The sequence below is a fragment of the Neophocaena asiaeorientalis genome, unplaced genomic scaffold (genome assembly GCF_003031525.2).
Source record: "Neophocaena asiaeorientalis asiaeorientalis breed wild unplaced genomic scaffold, Neophocaena_asiaeorientalis_V1.1 scaffold685, whole genome shotgun sequence".
Lineage (NCBI taxonomy): Eukaryota > Metazoa > Chordata > Mammalia > Artiodactyla > Phocoenidae > Neophocaena > Neophocaena asiaeorientalis.
In genome coordinates, this window is record NW_020174574.1 from 207635 (window position 1) to 226566 (window position 18932).

An 18932-nucleotide genomic window follows, 5' to 3' on the forward strand; every position below is an offset into this window, starting at 1 on the left:
ACAGAAAGGGAGAACTTTTATAGGCTTATGAGACAAATCAACCAATTACAATGTGTGGCCTTGCCTTGAATCCATTGCAAAGAAAAGAGAGGCAGGGGAATTTATAGATTAAATGAGATTTAAGAGACGTATCAGCCAATTGTAATGTGGGCACCTTATTTGGAACCTGCTTTGAAAAAAACCTGTAAAAAAATTTTTATGTTAACACAATTGGGATGATTTGAACACTGACCAGATAGTTTATGATGTTCAGGAATTGCTGTTAATATCTTTAGGTGATAATGGTATTGTGGTTTTATTTTTAAAATGTCCTTACCTTTTACAACAGTGGTTCTCAATGGGTGGGGTAGATTTTGCCTCCCCAGGGGACATTTGGTAATGTCTGGAGATACTCTTGTCACACCCAGTTGTCGCAACTGGGGCAGAGGTTGCTACCAGTATCTAGTGGGTAGACAACAGGGATGCTGCTAAACATCCTACAGTGCACAAAGGACAGCCCCCACAACAACAAATTATTTGGCTCAAAATATCATTAGTGCTGAGATGCAGAAACCCTGTTTTAGAGGTACATACTGAAGTATTTATGGATGAAACATTTGAGATTTGGTTTAAAATAGTTGAATATAGAAAGAAATTGGGTATAGATGGCAGAGTATTGGCCATGAGTTGATAATTATTGAAGCTGGGTACGTGGGGTTCATTGTATTATTCTCTGCATTTCTGTGAATGTTTAAAAATTTACGTAATGTAAAGTTAAAAAAGGAAAAACAACCATGATCACCATGTTCAGGTGTTGTTAGCCCCATCAATCTTATAAAGTTCCCTATCAGCGTTTCACAGCTGGTTTTAGCAGCTATTAATGAACGATCATTGCCTACATCTATTAAGGGCTGCAAAATGGTAATTTTCTGATTCTTTCATTCCTCCTACATTTATTAATTTGATTTCTAAAAAAGAACTTTCTCACATCAACTCTTTAGTTCCCTTGAAATTCAGTTAGTACAGAAAAGGTAGAATAAATACTTAATTCTTTGCCTTTATTTACCAGCTTTCAGAATGAGTTGGTTACCTTTGTAACCTTTAAAGTTAGTGACCAGTGAGGTTTCTAATTTATATTTATTATAAACTTAAGTGTTTAAATGTCTTTTGGTATGTTTCAGTCTATTTGGAGTCATTTTTCTTTTTGATATTCAAATTGTCCCATTCTTGGCCAGAGGGAGCCACTTTAAGTTGATTTTTGCTATTGTTCTTATTAGATTTTTTATTATGGAAAATTTCATATGCAGAAGTAAAATAGTACAGTGCTGTCTCATGTGGCCATCACCAGTTTCAGCAGTTAGCAGCTCATGGCCAAACTTGTTTCATATGCACCCACACACACTCCATCCTCCCCTTCACACCCCCAGGTTATTTAAAAAATTCTGGACACCATGTCATTTCATTTGTAAATATTTCAGAATGTATCTCTATAAGAGAAAATTCTTTAAAATATTTAGAATCATTATCATACAGAAAACCCAATTACTTAACATTGGAGTTATATATTATTATATAATTCCTTAATAATAATATTATGATTAGTATTCACATTTCCCTGATTGTTATACACACACACACTCACAGTTTGCTTGCTTGAACTGGGAGTCAAGTAAGATGAAAGAGAGATAGATGATTGATATAGTGATTGGTTGATGATGTCTCCTAAGTCTCATTTAATCCAAAAGTTCCCCCTCTGTCTGTTTTTATTTTTCTCTGCAATATTTATTGTTGTTGAAGAAATTCGCTCATTTCTCCTGAAGGATTTTCTACATTCTGTACTTTGTTGATTGTATCCTGTGGTTTTTAAAATGTTCCCCCAGAACAAAGCAAAAAAAAATAAGTTCTGCTGTCCCCCATAGTTCCTGTAAGTGGGTAGTTAGATGTAGATTAGTGCTGTTCAATAGAGATACAGTATCGCCCACATGTGTAACTTTTAAAACATGAAATTAAGTTTAATACTATATTTTGTTTAACCGAGTATATCCAAAAGAATGATCATTTCAATGTGTAAACAGTATAAAAATTATTGATGAGAAATTTAACCATCTCTTTGTACTAAGTCTTCAAAATTCATTATCTATTTTAAGCTTCCAGCACATCTCAATTTGGATGCTAAATTTTACTCAGAAATACTTGATCTGTATTTAGATATCCTAAAATTTACAATTGAAAAAGGAGAACCACATACCCAAGTTGTTCCAAATATACTTAGAAGTTTTGTAGTAACTGAATTGAGTATCAGTTTTTAAATTTAAATTAGCTAGCATTCAGTAAAATTAAAACTTTAGTTCCTCAGTCACACCAGCTGCATTTTTCATGCTCAGTAGTAACATGTGGCTTGTGGCCACTGTATTGGACAGCTCAGATCTAGAGGTTTGATTAGATTCAAGTTTTGGGGTTTATTTTGGTCAAGGCTACTTCATATGACGTCATTACTTCCATCAGGAGGTTTATAATGTCTGGTCATTGACTCTTTTTGTGTGGCTTGCAGCCATGATGATTATTGCCTAGATCCATTACATAATTTGTCAGGGGTTGCAAAATGGTCATCTTATTCTATCATTTCTTTATTAGCTGGAATACTGTAAAGAGATTTCCTCCGTGAATTATTTGGTTACCCTGAGGTAGTTTGTATAGGAAAGGCAGGATATATGGCTTGATTCTTTCCCTTTATTTACCAGTTTATAAAATAATGAGTTGGTTCTTTGGCATTCTCAAGATTTGTCCACTGAGTTGTTTTCATGTTATTATGAACTTAAGGATTTAAACACATTTGATGTGTTGCACTCTGTTGTGGTTATTATCCTTCTCATTGCATCAAGGTGTTGTATCTTTGGCCAGTGGGAACTCGTTCAAGTTGGCTTCTGAATAATTTTGACACAACTCTCGTAGTCTTTTTTTTTTTGGCTGTGCCGCGTGGCATGTGAGATCTTAGTTCCCTGACCAGGGATTGAACCCGCCCCCCCGTATTGGAAGGCAGATTCTTAACCACTGGACCACCAGGGAAGTCCCCTCTTGTAGTCTTTGATATCTTCCTTGCTTTCTGGTATGTCCAGGCTCATCCTTTACGTTTCCCACCCCAGATCTGGAATTAGCCATTTCTCTGAGAAGCTCTGACTTCTTTTAGTAGGGAATGCTATTATTTAGCAACTACCATCTGGACACTGGAATGTTCATGACTGCTGGGTTGCTCAGTGCTTCTAGAACTTTTCAGTAGACTGGACTACAAAATGCATTTTTTATTTGAGGGAAAAATGTATCATGAGTTCATATTGATACTTCCAATTGAAATTGTAATTTTCACAGTTTAACATTGATTTTATGTTTGAGTTTCCAATTATTCTTGCTAAAAATTGGTTTCTAGCAAGTATTCAGTAGTATATTTACTTTAGCCTATCATATATGTAGAAACTCATAATAAGATATTATTAGTAACAATTCAATTATTGAATGCTATTTAAGATTTCCTTGGTGCTAATGGCTCATTAAGCTAATGGCTCATTGGGCATGGATAGTCGTGTTCCTATGTTTTAAAGTGATTTGAAAGAATCTTCTGAGTGTTTAACCAGCTAATATATAGTCAGACTTCTTTTGTTTAGTTTTCAATTTTTAAAGGATTTTGCTTTTTACTATTCTCCTTTATTTTTTCCAAGTTTAATTTTGAAACTTTTCAAACCTACAAGAAAAACTGAAAGAATAGTACAGTTGAACACCCATATGCCTTTCACCTTAGATTGACCAATTAACATTTTCCCAGTTTGCTTTCTCTCTTATCTCTCTTGACTCTCTCCCTCCCTCTGCACTGCACACTTTTTTTGTTTTTGCTGAACCTTTTGAAGGAAGTTGTAGACTTCAACTCTAAATTCTTCAGCATGCTGGAGCAAGGGATTCTCCTCCATAACCACAGTTCAATTTTATACCTAAGAAAATTAATAATTTTATGTCTAATATTCCACCCATATTCAAATTTTCCTAGTTGTTACAAAGTATCTTTTGTAGTAGTTTGTTTTTTTTAAGCTGTGACCCAATCAAATTCATGCATTGCTTTTGGTTGTTCTGTCTCTTTAGTTTCTTTTATTTAGTTAGTTTCTTTTAATGTGGAACAGTCCCCTCACTTTTTTTCATAACATTGGTCTTTTGAACAGTCTACATGTTGTCTCGAAGAACAGGATATGTTATGGGTACATTATGGATATGTCAGTTTCCTTTCATTACTCTGTTTAATTTGTTCCACCTAACCTTGTATTTCCTATGAATTGGAAGTTTGAACTATTTTAGAGGCTTGATAGATTTGGGTTAAGTAATTTTTTGGCAAAAATATTTCACTGTGTGCTCCCCCTCCCCGCCAGCTGTGCAGCGTGGCTTGCCAAATCTTAGTTCCCCGAGCAGAGGTTGAACCCAGGCCATGGTAGTGAAAGCACCAAGTCCTAATCACTGAACCGCCAGGGAACTCCCCACTATGTACTTTATATTGCATCACGCCAGGAGGCACATAGTGTTAGGGTGTCCCACTAGGTTTGATCCTCAGTTAAGGTATCAATTGCCAGATCTCAGTGCTAAACATACACTTTTACCTTTGTAAGTAATAAGGAATCTTTAGGGTGATTCTTTGGCACCTTGTCAGTATCTTGTTCCCCAACAGTTTTTTTACCCAGTGGCTTTCACATTTTGATTCAGTTTAATTTTGTTTTATAATTATGTAAATTCTTCATTTGATTCTGAAACCATAAGTATAATACAAGGTATGTGAAGAGAAGTTTAGCTTCCTTTCCTGTCCAACTTCACCCCCCTTCCTGTATGTGTGACCATTTTAGTTTTTGGATTATCTTTTTGTTGTTGTTGTATTTTTAAAATACAAATATATTTGTATGTAAATTATTCACATTTCCTGTCTTAAAATCATTCAGTGGTACCTCACCTCCCTTGGGATAAAGTCCAAATTTCTTAAAAGGCCTGTTATCATTGGGCTTCTTCATGTGCCTCCAGCTTTGTCTCTTTGCCTAGCGGACAGGCATGTGTGTGCTTACACACACACACACACACACAGAGTTGCTACTATTGCCATGTTGAATTGCCCTTTGCATATTTGTTTGGCCTTTTTGTTTTTCTGCTGTGCTGTGTGGCTTGTGGGGTCTTAGTTCCTTGATCGAGGATTGAACCTGGGCCCGGGCAGTGAAAGCGCTGAGTCGTATCCACTGGACCGCCAGGGAATTCCCCTGTTCGGCTTTTGAAGTTCATTAAAGTTGATTACTTTTTTGAATTTCTTTGATTTCCTTGAATGAACCATGAATAAACCCTGGTTTCGCATGTGATACTCCTGTCTGCATAGAAGACTGTTCCTTCTCTCTGTCCTCACCATTCATCCTATGGGCCTGAGCTTAAAAATATTCCTGGAAGCCTTCCCTAGCCCCAGTGTCTGAGTTAGGTGCCCTTCTTGTGTGCTGACCCGTCACCATCTGTTTATCATTGTTTGGGTATTCACCATACGATGTTCTGATTGTTTGCTTATATGCATTCCTCTGTTAGTCCATGAGCTCTATGAACACAGGAGCCATGACTCACAGGATATGAGTGGCCAGTGCCTGGCATTGGAAGGCATTCAGTAAATATTTATTGACTAAAAGTGGCAGAAAGGCACAAGCCCAGACATGCATCACAATATCCATAAGACCTAAAACCAAGTTCAAATGGAATTTGCTCAGGTGTGGTGATCTGAGCAGAAAACGTGAGTTGCCTTATTCGTTGTAGAGCTGTAAGTGGAGTCCAGACCAGCCTGTGTGGGAGCCTCTAGGTCACCCTGGGATGGCGCTGGCTCATGGCCTGGGCTGAGAGCCAGAGAGGGGCACCACCAGCTGCTCCTCCTGAGAGATGGAGAGGTTGACAGGGCCTGGGGGAAGGGCTAGAGATGAGAAAAGCGACGTCAGCCTGTAATTTCTAGGGATGGTGGGAATGGTTACTGTTGGCAGGACCTGATGAGAGGAGCAGGGTTAGGGAAAAAGAACCTGCCTTCTGCGTGGGAGTAGGTCCCCAGGCCCCCGCCCGGATCAGGTATCTCTGTAGGGGCCTGGCCCTTCTTGATGTTGCTGGGCCTGGGATTTGCAGGATGCCCAGGCCGAGGAGGAGATCAAGCAGGAGATGAACACACTGCAGCAGAAGCTGAATGAGCAGCAGAGTGTGCTCCAGCGTATTGCTGCCCCCAACATGAAGGCCATGGAAAAGCTGGAAAGTGTCCGAGACAAGTTCCAGGAAACCTCAGACGGTAAGGGTTTCCTCTTCTTCTTGGTTCTAAGATGAAGGCAGGAGGCTAGAGGTATGGCAAGGGCCTGTTATACATCACAACAGCTCCTGTTTTTACGTGCTTTCTTGCTCGAAACTCCCAAGAGCCCTAAACAGTAGGGATTATCACACCTGTTTTATAGAGTAGAAAACTGCTGAGGTTTAGAGAGAATGAGTGACCTGCCTGAGGTCACACAGCTCATTGCTGGTAGAGCCCAGGGAAGAATCCATGTTATGTGGCTGCGAGCCCATGTTTCTTCCTTTGCACTATGTGGCTGGCCCACTGGATACAGGTGATCGTGGAACTCTCTTCCTGGGCCCCTCCGCAGGCATTCCTCTTCATGTGGGATGTCCCTGCTCTGTGGATTGTCAGTTGTAGGTCATTTTTGCCAGGGCATGGTCCTCAGCCTTGGCAGAGCCTGGATACTGAGGGGTCACCTGTCTTTCCCTTGTGGCAGAGTTTGAGGCAGCCCGAAAGCGAGCCAAGAAGGCCAAACAGGCATTTGAACAGATCAAGAAGGAGCGCTTTGACCGCTTCAATTCCTGTTTTGAATCAGTGGCCACCAACATTGATGAGATCTACAAGGCCCTGTCCCGTAACAGCAGTGCCCAGGTAGGCTGGAGCCCCTTACCCAACTAGCCCCTACCCATCCTCATTTGCCCTTCCCTCTAGGCTTCCTGTCCTCATCCCCATCTAGACCCAGGCTCTTGACCCATCTCCTTTCCCCCTAGGCATTCCTGGGCCCTGAGAACCCTGAGGAGCCCTACTTGGATGGCATCAACTACAACTGTGTAGCTCCTGGCAAACGCTTCCGGCCCATGGACAACTTGTCAGGGGGGGAAAAAACAGTAGCAGCTCTTGCCCTGCTCTTTGCCATCCACAGGTATGGCTGTGCCCCTCCAGGGCAGTTGGTGGAGACTGTACTGAGGCCACTGGAGGCTCTGGGGTCCAAGGATATGCAAAGTTATGCCGAGGTGAAGATGATCTGGTGGACTCTGGATTGAATCCCTATTTCCCTACCTACTACAGCATATCTGGCCTTGGTTTCCTGGACCTGTCTTCCCAATCCAGCCTCATCCACTCAGCATGCCTTCTCCTGCATGTATTCAGTCCCACCTCCATGCTTTTGCTTACATGGTTGCTGGCTCATAAGCCCTTTTCATGCAAATCTAGCTTGGCCATCACCTTCCACCCCTTCACATCTCATTCTCTTCCTCCTGTTCCTCTAGGAAGCCTGCTTCAACCACTGTGGCATACCCTGACCTCCCCCTCCTGAATGCCAACAGTACTTGAATCTGACTCCCCCCCACAACTTAGTGCTTGATTGTACAGCATCATTCAGTGAGCATTTCTTGAGGGCTGCTCTGTACCAGACCTTGTTGGGGGATTAGGGACACAGATGAGTCAGACATGGTTTTTGTCTTCGAGGAGCTCATGGTCTACTGGAAGCCAGATGTGTAAACAAACAGTGAGCTAAATGTTGTAACCGGGTGAGCGTGTGAGCTGTGGATGCACAGAGGAGAGCCACCAACCCAATCTGGGAAAGCCTTTCAAGGGCAGCCAACACTTGAGCAGGAAATGCAAAGGATAAGTAGAAGTTAGCCAGAGAGACCAGTAGGCATTCCAAGGCAGAGGGTACAGCATGTGCAGAGGCAGGGAGACATGGTGTGAGTGGGTGGGGTAGACCTCCAGGTAGCTTGGTCAGTATGGCCAGAGCCTAGGACAGCTTTATCTCCCCAGCCAACCTGGACGCTCCAGAGAGGATCATGTCTTCTGTTCTGTGGGATCCTGGAGCGCAGGGCTGGATGCAAAGGAGGACTCAGTTGGTATATTGGGCTTTAGGGGCTCAGGCAACATTCAGACCTGGGTTTTTTAATCTCTGAAGAAATGGAAGGGGGTGCTGGCCTGTATGATGGGCTCTGGGGCTGTCATGCCCCTCCCCTGCCCCCATCAGTGTCAGCTCACCTACTGGTTCCCTCCCAGCTACAAGCCAGCCCCCTTCTTCGTCCTGGATGAGATAGATGCTGCCCTGGATAACACCAACATTGGCAAGGTGGGTGCAAGGAAAGTGGGGCCCGGGAGGGAGGCCCCCAGGTCGGGGCTGGGTTTCAGGGAACACCTCCTGAGTGCGCCCTAGCCATTCCTGCAGCCTCTTCTGTGTGCCTGGGAGGCTGGGCCCAGGGTCATCCACACTGTGCTAGTCAGTGGCCTCCTTTTCAGCCTCTCTTCCCCCAACCCTCCGACAGTCGACTTGCAACTTCCAGGCCATCGTCATTTCTCTCAAGGAGGAGTTTTACACCAAGGCTGAGAGCCTCATTGGAGTCTACCCCGAGGTAGGGCGGTCCTGGTTCAGGAGCCAGCCCCACTCCCTGCCTGACTTTCCAGGGCAGGAAGGGAAGGCTGCAGTGGAGGGGCACAGGGGTGGGGGAGCATAGGGATTCAGGTCCTGAATGGCCATCTGGGCTTGTTGGAGCCCTGCCCTGGAGGCTTAGCCAGCTCAGCTGGGCAGGGCCATTGCATTTGGGAACAGGTGGAAAGGCGAGGCAGAGGCAGCCAGACAGCAGAGAAAAGGAGGAGAGTGCAGAGATAGGAAAAGAAGGTACATGGGACTGAGCACATCCTCTCATACCCAGAGAACCATTGCCTGGGCTTTGGGCAGGTATGTAGGGAGGAGGGTTTGAGGCCCCACAATCCTGGGGCACTTGACCCCTCTTAATTCTCTCCTTACAATTTTATTTTTCTTTTTCTCCCTCCTCCTTCAGCAAGGGGACTGTGTGATCAGCAAAGTCCTGACCTTCGACCTCACCAAGTACCCAGATGCCAACCCCAACCCCAATGAACAGTAGCAGTAGTTCTGCCCTCCTGCCCGGTCTGGATCCCTAAGTTACGCCTCTCCCAATCTCTGGATATTTGGCTTCCAACCTTTCCCTACCTCCTGTTCCTGTTTGGTATAGTCATGGGATTTAGGCACTGCTGTCAAGCATGAAGAGGAACAGAGGTGATGTTAGTTCTGGAGCAAAAATTCCTGAGCTTCAGGGAGCATCCTGGCCTCTGGAACGAGGTGCTAAGCTGAACTGAGCTGAACAGGGCCATCTGTCCATCCCCCCTTCCGCCACCCTGGACCTTACCCCGTCACCCATAATCATGGGTTCCTTGGGCCCCCTGCATTTTGCTTGTGTGTGGTATGTACATGTGTGTATATGTGTCCACATGTGCGCATGTGGGTGTGTTTGCAAAATAATAAAGATATTGGAGACCCATTTTAGAAGGAGCCTAGGCTGAATTTGATTCCAAGAGAGCTTAGTATGACAGCACCCCGACGCTGGGCATAGTTATTCCAGACCTCAGGATTCAGGCCGTTACGTGAAACCACCCTCATTCACTCATTAATGCTTTCATTCATTTCCTGTGTTCATCGAATACATACTGAACACCCTCTTTGTCAGACTCTATGCTAGGAATACAGAACTGAATCAGACATGATCTCTACCCTCCTACTAAGGAGATGCTAGTGGGTTCATGAGTTCCTGTGGTTAGCTGAATCATGTATAGGTGCTTTGAATTTGAGAAGAGGATGATCAGCTCCAGGCTTCCTGGAGGTCACATTTGAGCTGGACCTTGACAAGTTGGTAGGATTTGGTTGGGTGCTAGGAGCAGAGCCTAGGCTCTGGGGACAGTTCTAGTCCCATTTTTTTTATCACTTACTAGCTTGACACTGGGCAAGTCATTTGACCTTTCTTGTGCCTGTTTCCTCAACTGTAAAATGGGGCTAACAGTATTTACCTACCTCGTAGTATTTAATGATGTCAAACTCCTCACTGGAGGCCTTATCCCTGCTTGGAGCCCACTAGGTGCCGACCCCTCAGAATCCAAGCCTTCTCATGCCTAACCCCTGAGGGCTTCTGATCCCAGTTGTTAGGGACAGAAGGAGCCTCCAAATCTGGGAGGTGTTGAATGCCCTGGTTATTGGGAAAGTTCCAGGGCATTGATGGGGTTTACCTGGTAAGTGGAGGACCTAAGGAACTCTATCGCTTCAATCATGTATGATAACTGGGTGCCTAAGCCCCAATCTGGGTTGTGAGGAAGTAGGGGAGAGGTAGCCTGGGCCGCATCCTGGCTGTGTGTAATGTTCCTTCTGGGAACTAACTGCATTAGTTGCAGACACTGCAGAGGCAGTGCAGTCTGCTGCCATGAGGTTGGTCTTTGCTTGTTCATGTATACTGTCAGACCATCATCTTGTCCGATCTGTATACTACATTTTTTCTTTTTAAAAGTTAAATCAGTTCTAATTACCCAAGTAATGCATGAATCCATTTTCTTTTTAAGAAATTAGATTGTTGCAAATAAAGCTAACTTCATTCGACTACCATTCCCCCTCCCCCCTCAATTGCTATAATGTCTGTTGTACATCCATCTTGACTTTGTTTTAAGACTTTTACGTATGAGTTCATTGAAAATACTGTGTTTAATGCAGATGGTATATTGAATCATTCTGCAGTTTTCTTTCTTAGCAATGTTTTTGAGATATATGCATGTTGCTAAATGTAGATGCAGTTCATCCTTAGTAATTGTTATGTAGATTGCCATGATATGACTCTGCCACATTTTATTTACCTATTTCTCGTGTGATAGACAGTAAGACTCTTCTGGTTTTGCTGTTATAAGGATACTACGCAGGAGCATCGTGTGTGCGTGTGTGAAAATTTACCTAGGGTTGATTCCTACAAGTTGAATTACAGAATCGTAGGTTATTTATATTTTTGTTTTTAATAGATACTTCCAAATTGCCTTTCTGTACTGTTTACTCAGTATTTTTCTTGAGGTTGTCTTGGGTCTAATATCGTTATCTACTTCATTTCATCCTGAGTAGTGATAACCGTGAAACCATGGGTTTGATGTGCTAATAAGTATGTATTTTCTAATACATATTAAAAGGGATAGCTATCAAAACAAAATAAATTTGTCTGTGTTCAACCAAAGAAGTCACATACCACTAGTGGTATGTGTGCTGTAATTTGGGAAATGCTGGCATATGTGGAACAGCACAACTGGGGAGTCACCCTGGTTCAAATACTAGCTGTAGAAACTTGAACCTGTTAGTTCACCTCCTTGAGCCTCAGTTTCCTAATGTAGGAAAGGAGATAATATACACCTACCTTGCAGCAGTGTAAGGAAGATGAAATGAAATATATCTGAAGCAATTTGGCTGGCATGTAGATTATAACAGGACTTTAAAGGTAGCGATTGCTGGGCTTTCCTGGTGGCGCAGTGGTTGAGAGTCTGCCTGCCAATGCAGGGGACTTTCCTGGTGGCGCAGTGGTTGAGAGTCTGCCTGCCAATGCAGGGGACACGGGTTCGAGCCCTGGTCTGGGAAGATCCCACATGCCGCAGAGCAACTGGGCCAGTGAGCCACAACTACTGAGCCTGCGCATCTGGAGCCTGTGCTCCGCAACAAGAGAGGCCGCGATAGTGAGAGGCCCGTGCACCGCGATGAAGAGTGGCCCCCGCTCGCTGCAACTAGAGAAAGCCCTCACACAGAAACGAGGACCCGACACAGCCAAAAATCAATTAATTAATTAATTAATTATTTTAAAAATGATTGCTATTCTTCCCACTTTGCAGATGAGGAGACTGAGGCCCAGCAAGGTTAAACCACCCAGCTACCAGATAACAGTGAGGGTTTGAACCCACACCCTCCAATTCAGTCTTGAGCTTTCTCCCCTCTAAGGGTGGTTATCAACCTTACCTGCGAAGCTTTTTCCTTTTCCTTTTTTTTTGGTTGCACCACGCAGCTAGCAGGATCTCAGTTCTCTGACCAGAGATTGAACCCGGGCCATGGTAGTGAAAGCCCAGAATCCTAACCACTAGGCCACCAGGGAACTCCCTCTTTTTCCTTTTTAAAAATCAAAGCAATATATACACCAGTTAGAAAATAAAATAGTACAGAAGGGCTTATAATGAAAAGCAGCAGTTCCCTGCTGCACCCCCATGTCCAAAGGATGTGGAGCTCCTTGCTCTGGTCCCACCCCTGGAAATCTAATTCAGTAGGTGTGGATGATAATCTGAGTAATCCCTACCTCATGAGGTAGAAAGCATTACATGAGATGCCTTAGGATAAGACCCTGGGACATAGGAACAGAAGTGCTCCAAAAGATTTAAATCCTGAGGATCAGAGAGGTGAGATGACTTGTCTGAGATTCCAGTGGTTCGCTGGCAGAGCCTAGACTTCCACTGGGATCTCCTCTGTGCTTGCCCAGTGCTTTCCCTTGTGCCACACCACCTTCTATCATCACAAGGCAACACGTGCTTAGTGCAGGCTGTGCCCAGAGAAGAGCAGACACCATGGTGTGTGTTTCCAAGAGCCAGCTGGATCTAAATAGAATCCCTAGGGCTAGTTGGAGGACACTAGGTTGACTCCCTTATGTTCTGGACCCGGTAGCCTTAGTCTCGGGACACAAACATGAGTCAAATCTTTCTCCTGTCTTTGAGGAACTCACTGTCTAGTTGGGGAGGCAATTCATAAAGCAGTGTGATCAGTGCTCTGACAGGAGCATGGATAAAGGAGGGGCATCTAGCTTAGGTAGAGGTTCAGGGAAGACGTCCTCTAGTCTAGGAAGTGACACCTGAGCTGACTCTTGGGGGACTGGCAGGAATTAGCCAGTTGAGGAAGAAGTGGAAGGAGTTTCCAGATAGAACAGTATGCACGAAGACCTGAAGGCAAGAAACATCCTAGCAATTCAGAAATACGGAAGCATAAGGTTTCCTGGGCTGGGGAAAAGCAGCAGGAAATGAAGCTAGAGAGGTAGTCAGGAACCAGATTTGAAGAGGGTCGTAAGAGCCTGGCTACAGAGCAGATTTACCTCGTAGGACAGTGTGGTTCTCAAACTGGCTGTGCACCAGAAACACTTGGGGCATCCTGGGCCCCAACCTCTAAAAATTCAATTTCCATAATTGGAGTGGGGGCCTTAGGATCTGGAGTGCTTATAAAGGTCTGCACACAACTCCAGGGTGCAGCCAGGTTTGGGAATTGTGGGTTGGAGACAGCAGGGGAGCCGTGGAATAGTTTTAAGCAGAGGAGACTCCAGATAAGATGTGATTTTAACAAACCCCTTTCTGGCCAGCCAGTGTGGAAATAGATTAGGTTAGATGCTCAAGCTGTATGCTCCCATGCCTGTAGTTTCCTTGTTCAATTCTCACATTGTTTTACATTTGCTTGTTTTGTCTCTCTGAATAAGCTGTAAGCACCACAACGGTCAGCCTGGGGTTATCCTGCTACTGGTATATCCCCAGCAAAAAGCACAGTGCGTGACCCCAAACAGGCACCTAATAAATAGTTTTTGAATGAATGAATGCATTTGTGAGGGAGAGAGGGGAGACAGATTAGTTAGGGAACAGTTGAAAATACTAGGCCCACTCAAGGGCAAGGGCAGTGGGAATGGATTGGAGATGAGCTGTTAAAGGAAGATGATGAAGCAGACTTGGTGACTGATTATTGGATGTGGAGGGTGACTGAGAGGATAGAATGAATACTCGTTAATAGCCAAGATTCCTACCCTATCTCAGTCATTCTTTTTCCTTATCCATCTGACTCAGAATCTCCTTCCAGCCTCCTCAGCAACTGGAATTCCTCAAGTTAGGTAAACATTCTTTGTGTGCTGTGTGGTTCCCCCCCCCCCCCCCCCCGCCATTGATTCATTCATCAAGTTCAATAAATCTTGGCTAAGCACCTCCTGTGCTTTTCCAAGCCAGGACTCTGACTCCCTCTTTCGTACCTCAGATGTTTTTGTGGGCTTCCCCAGATAAGACTTATATCCCTTATACAGTAACCTAAAGGGAGATACCCAGATGTCAGACCTGTAAGGGAATTTAGGATTTTGTCTAACCCCTTCCTGAGGCTCTCAGAGGGGAGGGAACTTGCCCAAGGCCCCTCTACTAGGAAGTGTTGGAGCCAGAACTGGAACCTAAGTTCCCTTTCCGCATTGCCCCTAGAGCCTTGATTTCTCCCATTGCAGATCAGGACAGGGAGAGGAGGCCATGGAGAAGGTGGGACTTAGGTTGGCCTTGAAGGTCGATGTACTGGACAGCCCAAGAAGCAGCTTACCAATTACACTGCCCCCTTCTGGAAGCCCTCAGCGGACCTGCCATGCCCACAGTCCCTTCTAAGGGGTTTCTTAAGCATGAGTTGCCATGTTCTGTACCATGTGACCTCACAGTCCTGGCCACAGATGGTTAAGTTGGGGTAGTATCTTACTCAAGGACAGCCAGTCTCTAAGCTGGCCAGTGGCCTACTAGGTGGAATGATGTAAGAACTCTGCCTCCTAGTGATGGGCTGTATCGGATGGCAAATATATGAAACAATCAGATGCTTTTTCAGGGAGGTTGAATGTGAGGCATTCAGAAGAAGTGAACAGTTAATTAGAATTTATCAAGGCAGGAGTGGTGGTGGATGAAGGGTGTCAGAAACTGAACAGTGAAAGCAAGGAGAAAGCTGCAGAAATAATGAGACATCATTAGAATGTGGAGCCACAGGTAGCAGAAGCCATGAAGCAGCAAGACAATGGGTCAAAAGGGCACAAGCCATGAAGCAATAGGAGCCACGATGTAGCAGTAGCCATGAGGAACAGAAATCATGAGACAAAACCCTGAATCTGTGAGATTAACGAAGCAGCATATGGCTTGAACAGACAAGATCCATGAGGCAGCAGAAGCGATGAGACTGCAAGAGCCACAAGGTAGCTGCAACCACGTGGCAGCAAGGCATCAGGAATCAAAGAGGCAGCAGGATAGACAAGGCAAGCAGAAATTACAGCACATAGAAGCCCTGGATTAATTGGAACTGAAGCCCCAGAAGCCAGGAAGCTGCAGGAGCCAGGAGGCCCAGAAGCTTTGAGGCCCTGAAGGCCATGGGCTAGGGAGGAGGGGAGCAGAGAAAAGGTAGTCAGTAGCAGTAGGAGGAGTATAAATACTGCCAGAAAGAAGTTGAGTCACCATTTTGGGAAGCACTAGAGAAGGGAGCAACAGATGCCTGCAGCTGAGGGGGTGACAAGATAAGCCAGGCTTTAGAGCTGCTTTGGATCATGAACCATTTTCAAGTTTCTGTTCTGTGAGGCTGCCTGTGTAGCTGTTTTTGTCTTCCTTATTTCCCTGTGAATGCTTCAATAAATCTCCATCACTAACCTGAGTGTGTCTGTTCCTTGTAATCTAAAAGAGGTTAACACTGTGGCGTGCACTTTAGATGGGTGAAGAGCAGGGCAGAAGGTCTTCCAGGTGGGTTTGAACCGAGACACAGAGGTGGGAATTTATTCATTCTTCTCTCATACCCTCACTGGCACAGGCACTTTTCAATCATTTACTCATTGGCTTCTTTTTCTCATTCATTCGTCTGGTCATCATTCACTTATTAACTTATTCATTCATGCATTAATATAAGCATTTGCTCATTTGTTCTTTCCAGTATTCACTCGGTCATAACTTTTTCATCCATTTGTTCAGCAAGCATACATTGAGTTCCTGCTGCATGTCAGGCCCTGTGCTTGGTTCTGGAGATGAGATATACTCCCCGAACTCCAGGAAGTCACAGTTTACCTGGAGACTCAGATAAGTAAGCAGATAAGTGCACCAACTGTGACAAATGATCTAACAGAAGTCTAGATGAGGCAGAGTAGAGAATATAAGACCATCGGATTGTTCTTCCTGGGGTGGGGTGGGATGGAGGGAGTAATCAGGAAAGCCTTTATAGAGAAGGGGGTACTTGAACTGAGTCTTGAAGGAAGAGCTGCTGTTTACCATGGAGAAATGGGGGAAAGAATATTCCAAGCAGAAGAGCTGCCTAAGCAAAATTACATAAAGAGTGTGAAAGCACATGGATTTTGGGGGGAGCAGTGGAAGAAATGGTGGAAGCCAGGGAGTCAAGCTTAGCTTTGATTCTATGGGCAATGGGAAGCCATAGAAGGGTTTGAAGCAGGGAAGTGACAGAATCAGATTGGTATTTTAGGAAGATCACTCTGATAGCTGCTTTGAAGGATGGTGGGGGCATGAAACATTGACCTGAATAACATACTTGAAGAAACAACATGTAAGTGTCATAACTAGAGGCATGAATGAAGACTCGGGAGTCACCGAGGACGAAGGAAGTTCTGCCAGGGGACTAAGGAAGACTTTTTGGAGGAGGTAGAATTTGAGCTGAGCCTTGAAGAATAAGGAAGACTCCAACTAATGGAGATAAGGAGTAATTTTTTTTCCAAGCAAGGAGATGAGCATAAGTATGGCAAGCTTGGGCTAACGAATATTCAAGTTTGACTGCAGTAGAGCTGCATTTAAGGGAGAGGCAGGAAGGGAGACTTCAAGGTTTCTCAAATATTTGTAAATTCTGCTGCCATTAGGTCTGCAGGGACAAGGGAATTTGCGGGGAGGGAGTAAGTGGTGGGGAGGAGTGTCCTTTTTCTGCTTTTAAAAATTAATTTTAAATACACGTTCATTTTAAAATAGAAGTAATGCATGCACGTTGTTCAGAAAACAAATCAATAAACTCAAATTAGTACAAAAGGAAATGAAAAGAGTCTACTGACCCACACATCCCCACCACCGTTCTACCAGCTTTAGTTATTAGCAACCACTTTTAGTTATTTCTTCTGATTGTTATCTCCATATCTAAATACTATGCCATGTGATTTGTCTTTTATCAGTTTCAGGCATTACCCATTGATGTCCTGCTATGACAGATGAGGATTTAGATAATTTACACCAAGTTCAACTCTTGTCCTTCCTGCTTCTAATATAATTTAGTTTCTCTATTAGATACTTTTCTGAATTTAAGCAATATTGTGATTCCTTGTTCCATGAGACAATTTTTCTTGACCAGAATTTTGTTAGCTGAGAATATCTTTTCGCTTTCTTCCCCACAGTTCAACCTCTCAACTTCTGTCATCTGGTCTTTTATGTGTCAAAGTTGGTAACATTGAATTCTGTTCTGTAAACATGATTAAGGCTTTTTCTGTGTGTTTTGTCTACAGTTTAATAGTTTGATTCTAAAAGTTTAAAAGCAATAAGCAGTTATTATATTAATATGACTAATTGTTCATTGCAGAGCCAATTATGTACTTTTTTAAAATAAATTTATATTTTTTATTTTTGGTTGCATTGGGTCTTCGTTGCTGTGCGCGGGCTTTCTCTAGTTGTGGCGAGCGGGGGCTACTCTTTGTTGTGGTGCGTGGGCTTCTCATTGCGGTGGCTTCTCTTGTTGAGGAGCACGGGCTTTAGGTGCACAGGCTTCAGTAGTTGTGGCTTGCAGGCTCTAGAGCGCAGGCTCAGTAGTTGTGGTGCATGGGCTTAGTTGCTCCGCGGCATGTGGGATCTTCCCAGACCAGGGCTCAAACCCGTGTCCCCTGCAATGGCAGGTGGATTCTTAACCACTGCACCACCAGGGAAGTCCCAATTATGTACTTTTATAATTTTTTCCTTGTAGCAGTTTTTCATTTTTCCTGAAGTTTCTAATTCTTTGCTTCTCTTTCACTATTTTACTTTTTCATATATTCCATTTTTTTCTTTCCCAAAATCTCTATCACATTAAGTACATCAAGTCCACCCCCCCACCAAAAAAGAAAAAGACCTTTTTCTTGGAGCCCTCCATCTCCTTTCTCAAATCTGTACTAGTTGCTCTCTAGGCCTGATGCATGGCTGTCATTTTGAGACTTTCCTTCACAGCTTTCCTTGGTTATATCTACTGTTTACTGGTTCCCACGGTTTTTGTTTTGTTTATTTTTTCCATTGTTTTGATAGTATACATCCTCAAGTAACTTTCTCAAAAAGGTTGTGTTGGGGGTAGACTTCCTGGGTCTTTGCATATCTGAAAATATCCATATTCCATTCTTATACTCGGCAGAAGTTTGTTTTGGGTTTTTTTGTTTGTTTGTTTTTTGGGTTTTTTTGGCCATGCAGCATGCAGGATCATAGTTCCCTGACCAGGGATCAAACCCATGCCCCCTGCAGTGGAAGCGCAGAGTCTTAACCACTGGACCACCAGGGATGTGCCCTAAAGTTTGAGGTTCAACATCATTTTCCCATAGAACTTTGAAGGCATTGCTCCACTTTCCTCTAACATCCAATTTTGAGGATAAGAAGCCTAATATTAGTCTGAGTCTAATTGATTTTACATAGTTCTACCCATCTCTATTTCTTCTCTCCTGGGATCTCAGTGACATGAATGTTATATTTTTTCTTATAGTGTCACAGGTCCCTGAGTCTCTGTTCACTTTTTTCCCAGTCTATTTTCTCTCTGTTTTCTAGATTGGGTAATTTCTATTGTTCTATATTCAAGTTAACTGATTCTTTCCTCTGTCCCCTACATTTTGCTGTTAGCCCATCCATTGAGGTTTTTGTTTGGGTTATTGTATTTTTCAGTTCTAAAATTTCCATTTGATTCTTCTTTATATCTTCTATTTTTTTGTTGACAGTTTCTGTTTTTCCACTTGTTTTAAGCATATTCCTAGTTGTACATTGAGGCATTTTTATGATGTCTCCTTAAAAACCCATGTCAGATGATTTTTAACATCTCTGTCATCTTGGTGTTGGAGTCTATTGAGTGTCTTTTCTCATTCAAGTTGAGATTTTCTTGGTT

General features: G+C 43.6%; 1 protein-coding gene across 2 annotated transcripts in view; it reads left to right on the top strand.

The window, feature by feature from the left end:
- Positions 1–11234, top strand: part of SMC1A (structural maintenance of chromosomes 1A) — a 33485-nt gene extending 22251 nt beyond the window's left edge. Inside the window, exons 20-25 of one of the 2 annotated variants that reach the window (XM_024758002.1) lie at positions 6142–6298; positions 6774–6928; positions 7048–7199; positions 8300–8373; positions 8537–8649; positions 9079–11234. In XM_024758002.1, the coding sequence (XP_024613770.1) occupies positions 6142–6298; positions 6774–6928; positions 7048–7199; positions 8300–8373; positions 8537–8649; positions 9079–9162 (735 nt within the window). In that variant the 3' untranslated portion in view covers positions 9163–11234. Of the gene's footprint in view, positions 1–6141; positions 6299–6773; positions 6929–7047; positions 7200–8299; positions 8469–8536; positions 8650–9078 lie in introns of those variants that run through there. The other variant, XM_024758001.1, reaches the window with a different exon arrangement.
- The last annotated feature ends 7698 nt before the right edge of the window (positions 11235–18932 follow it).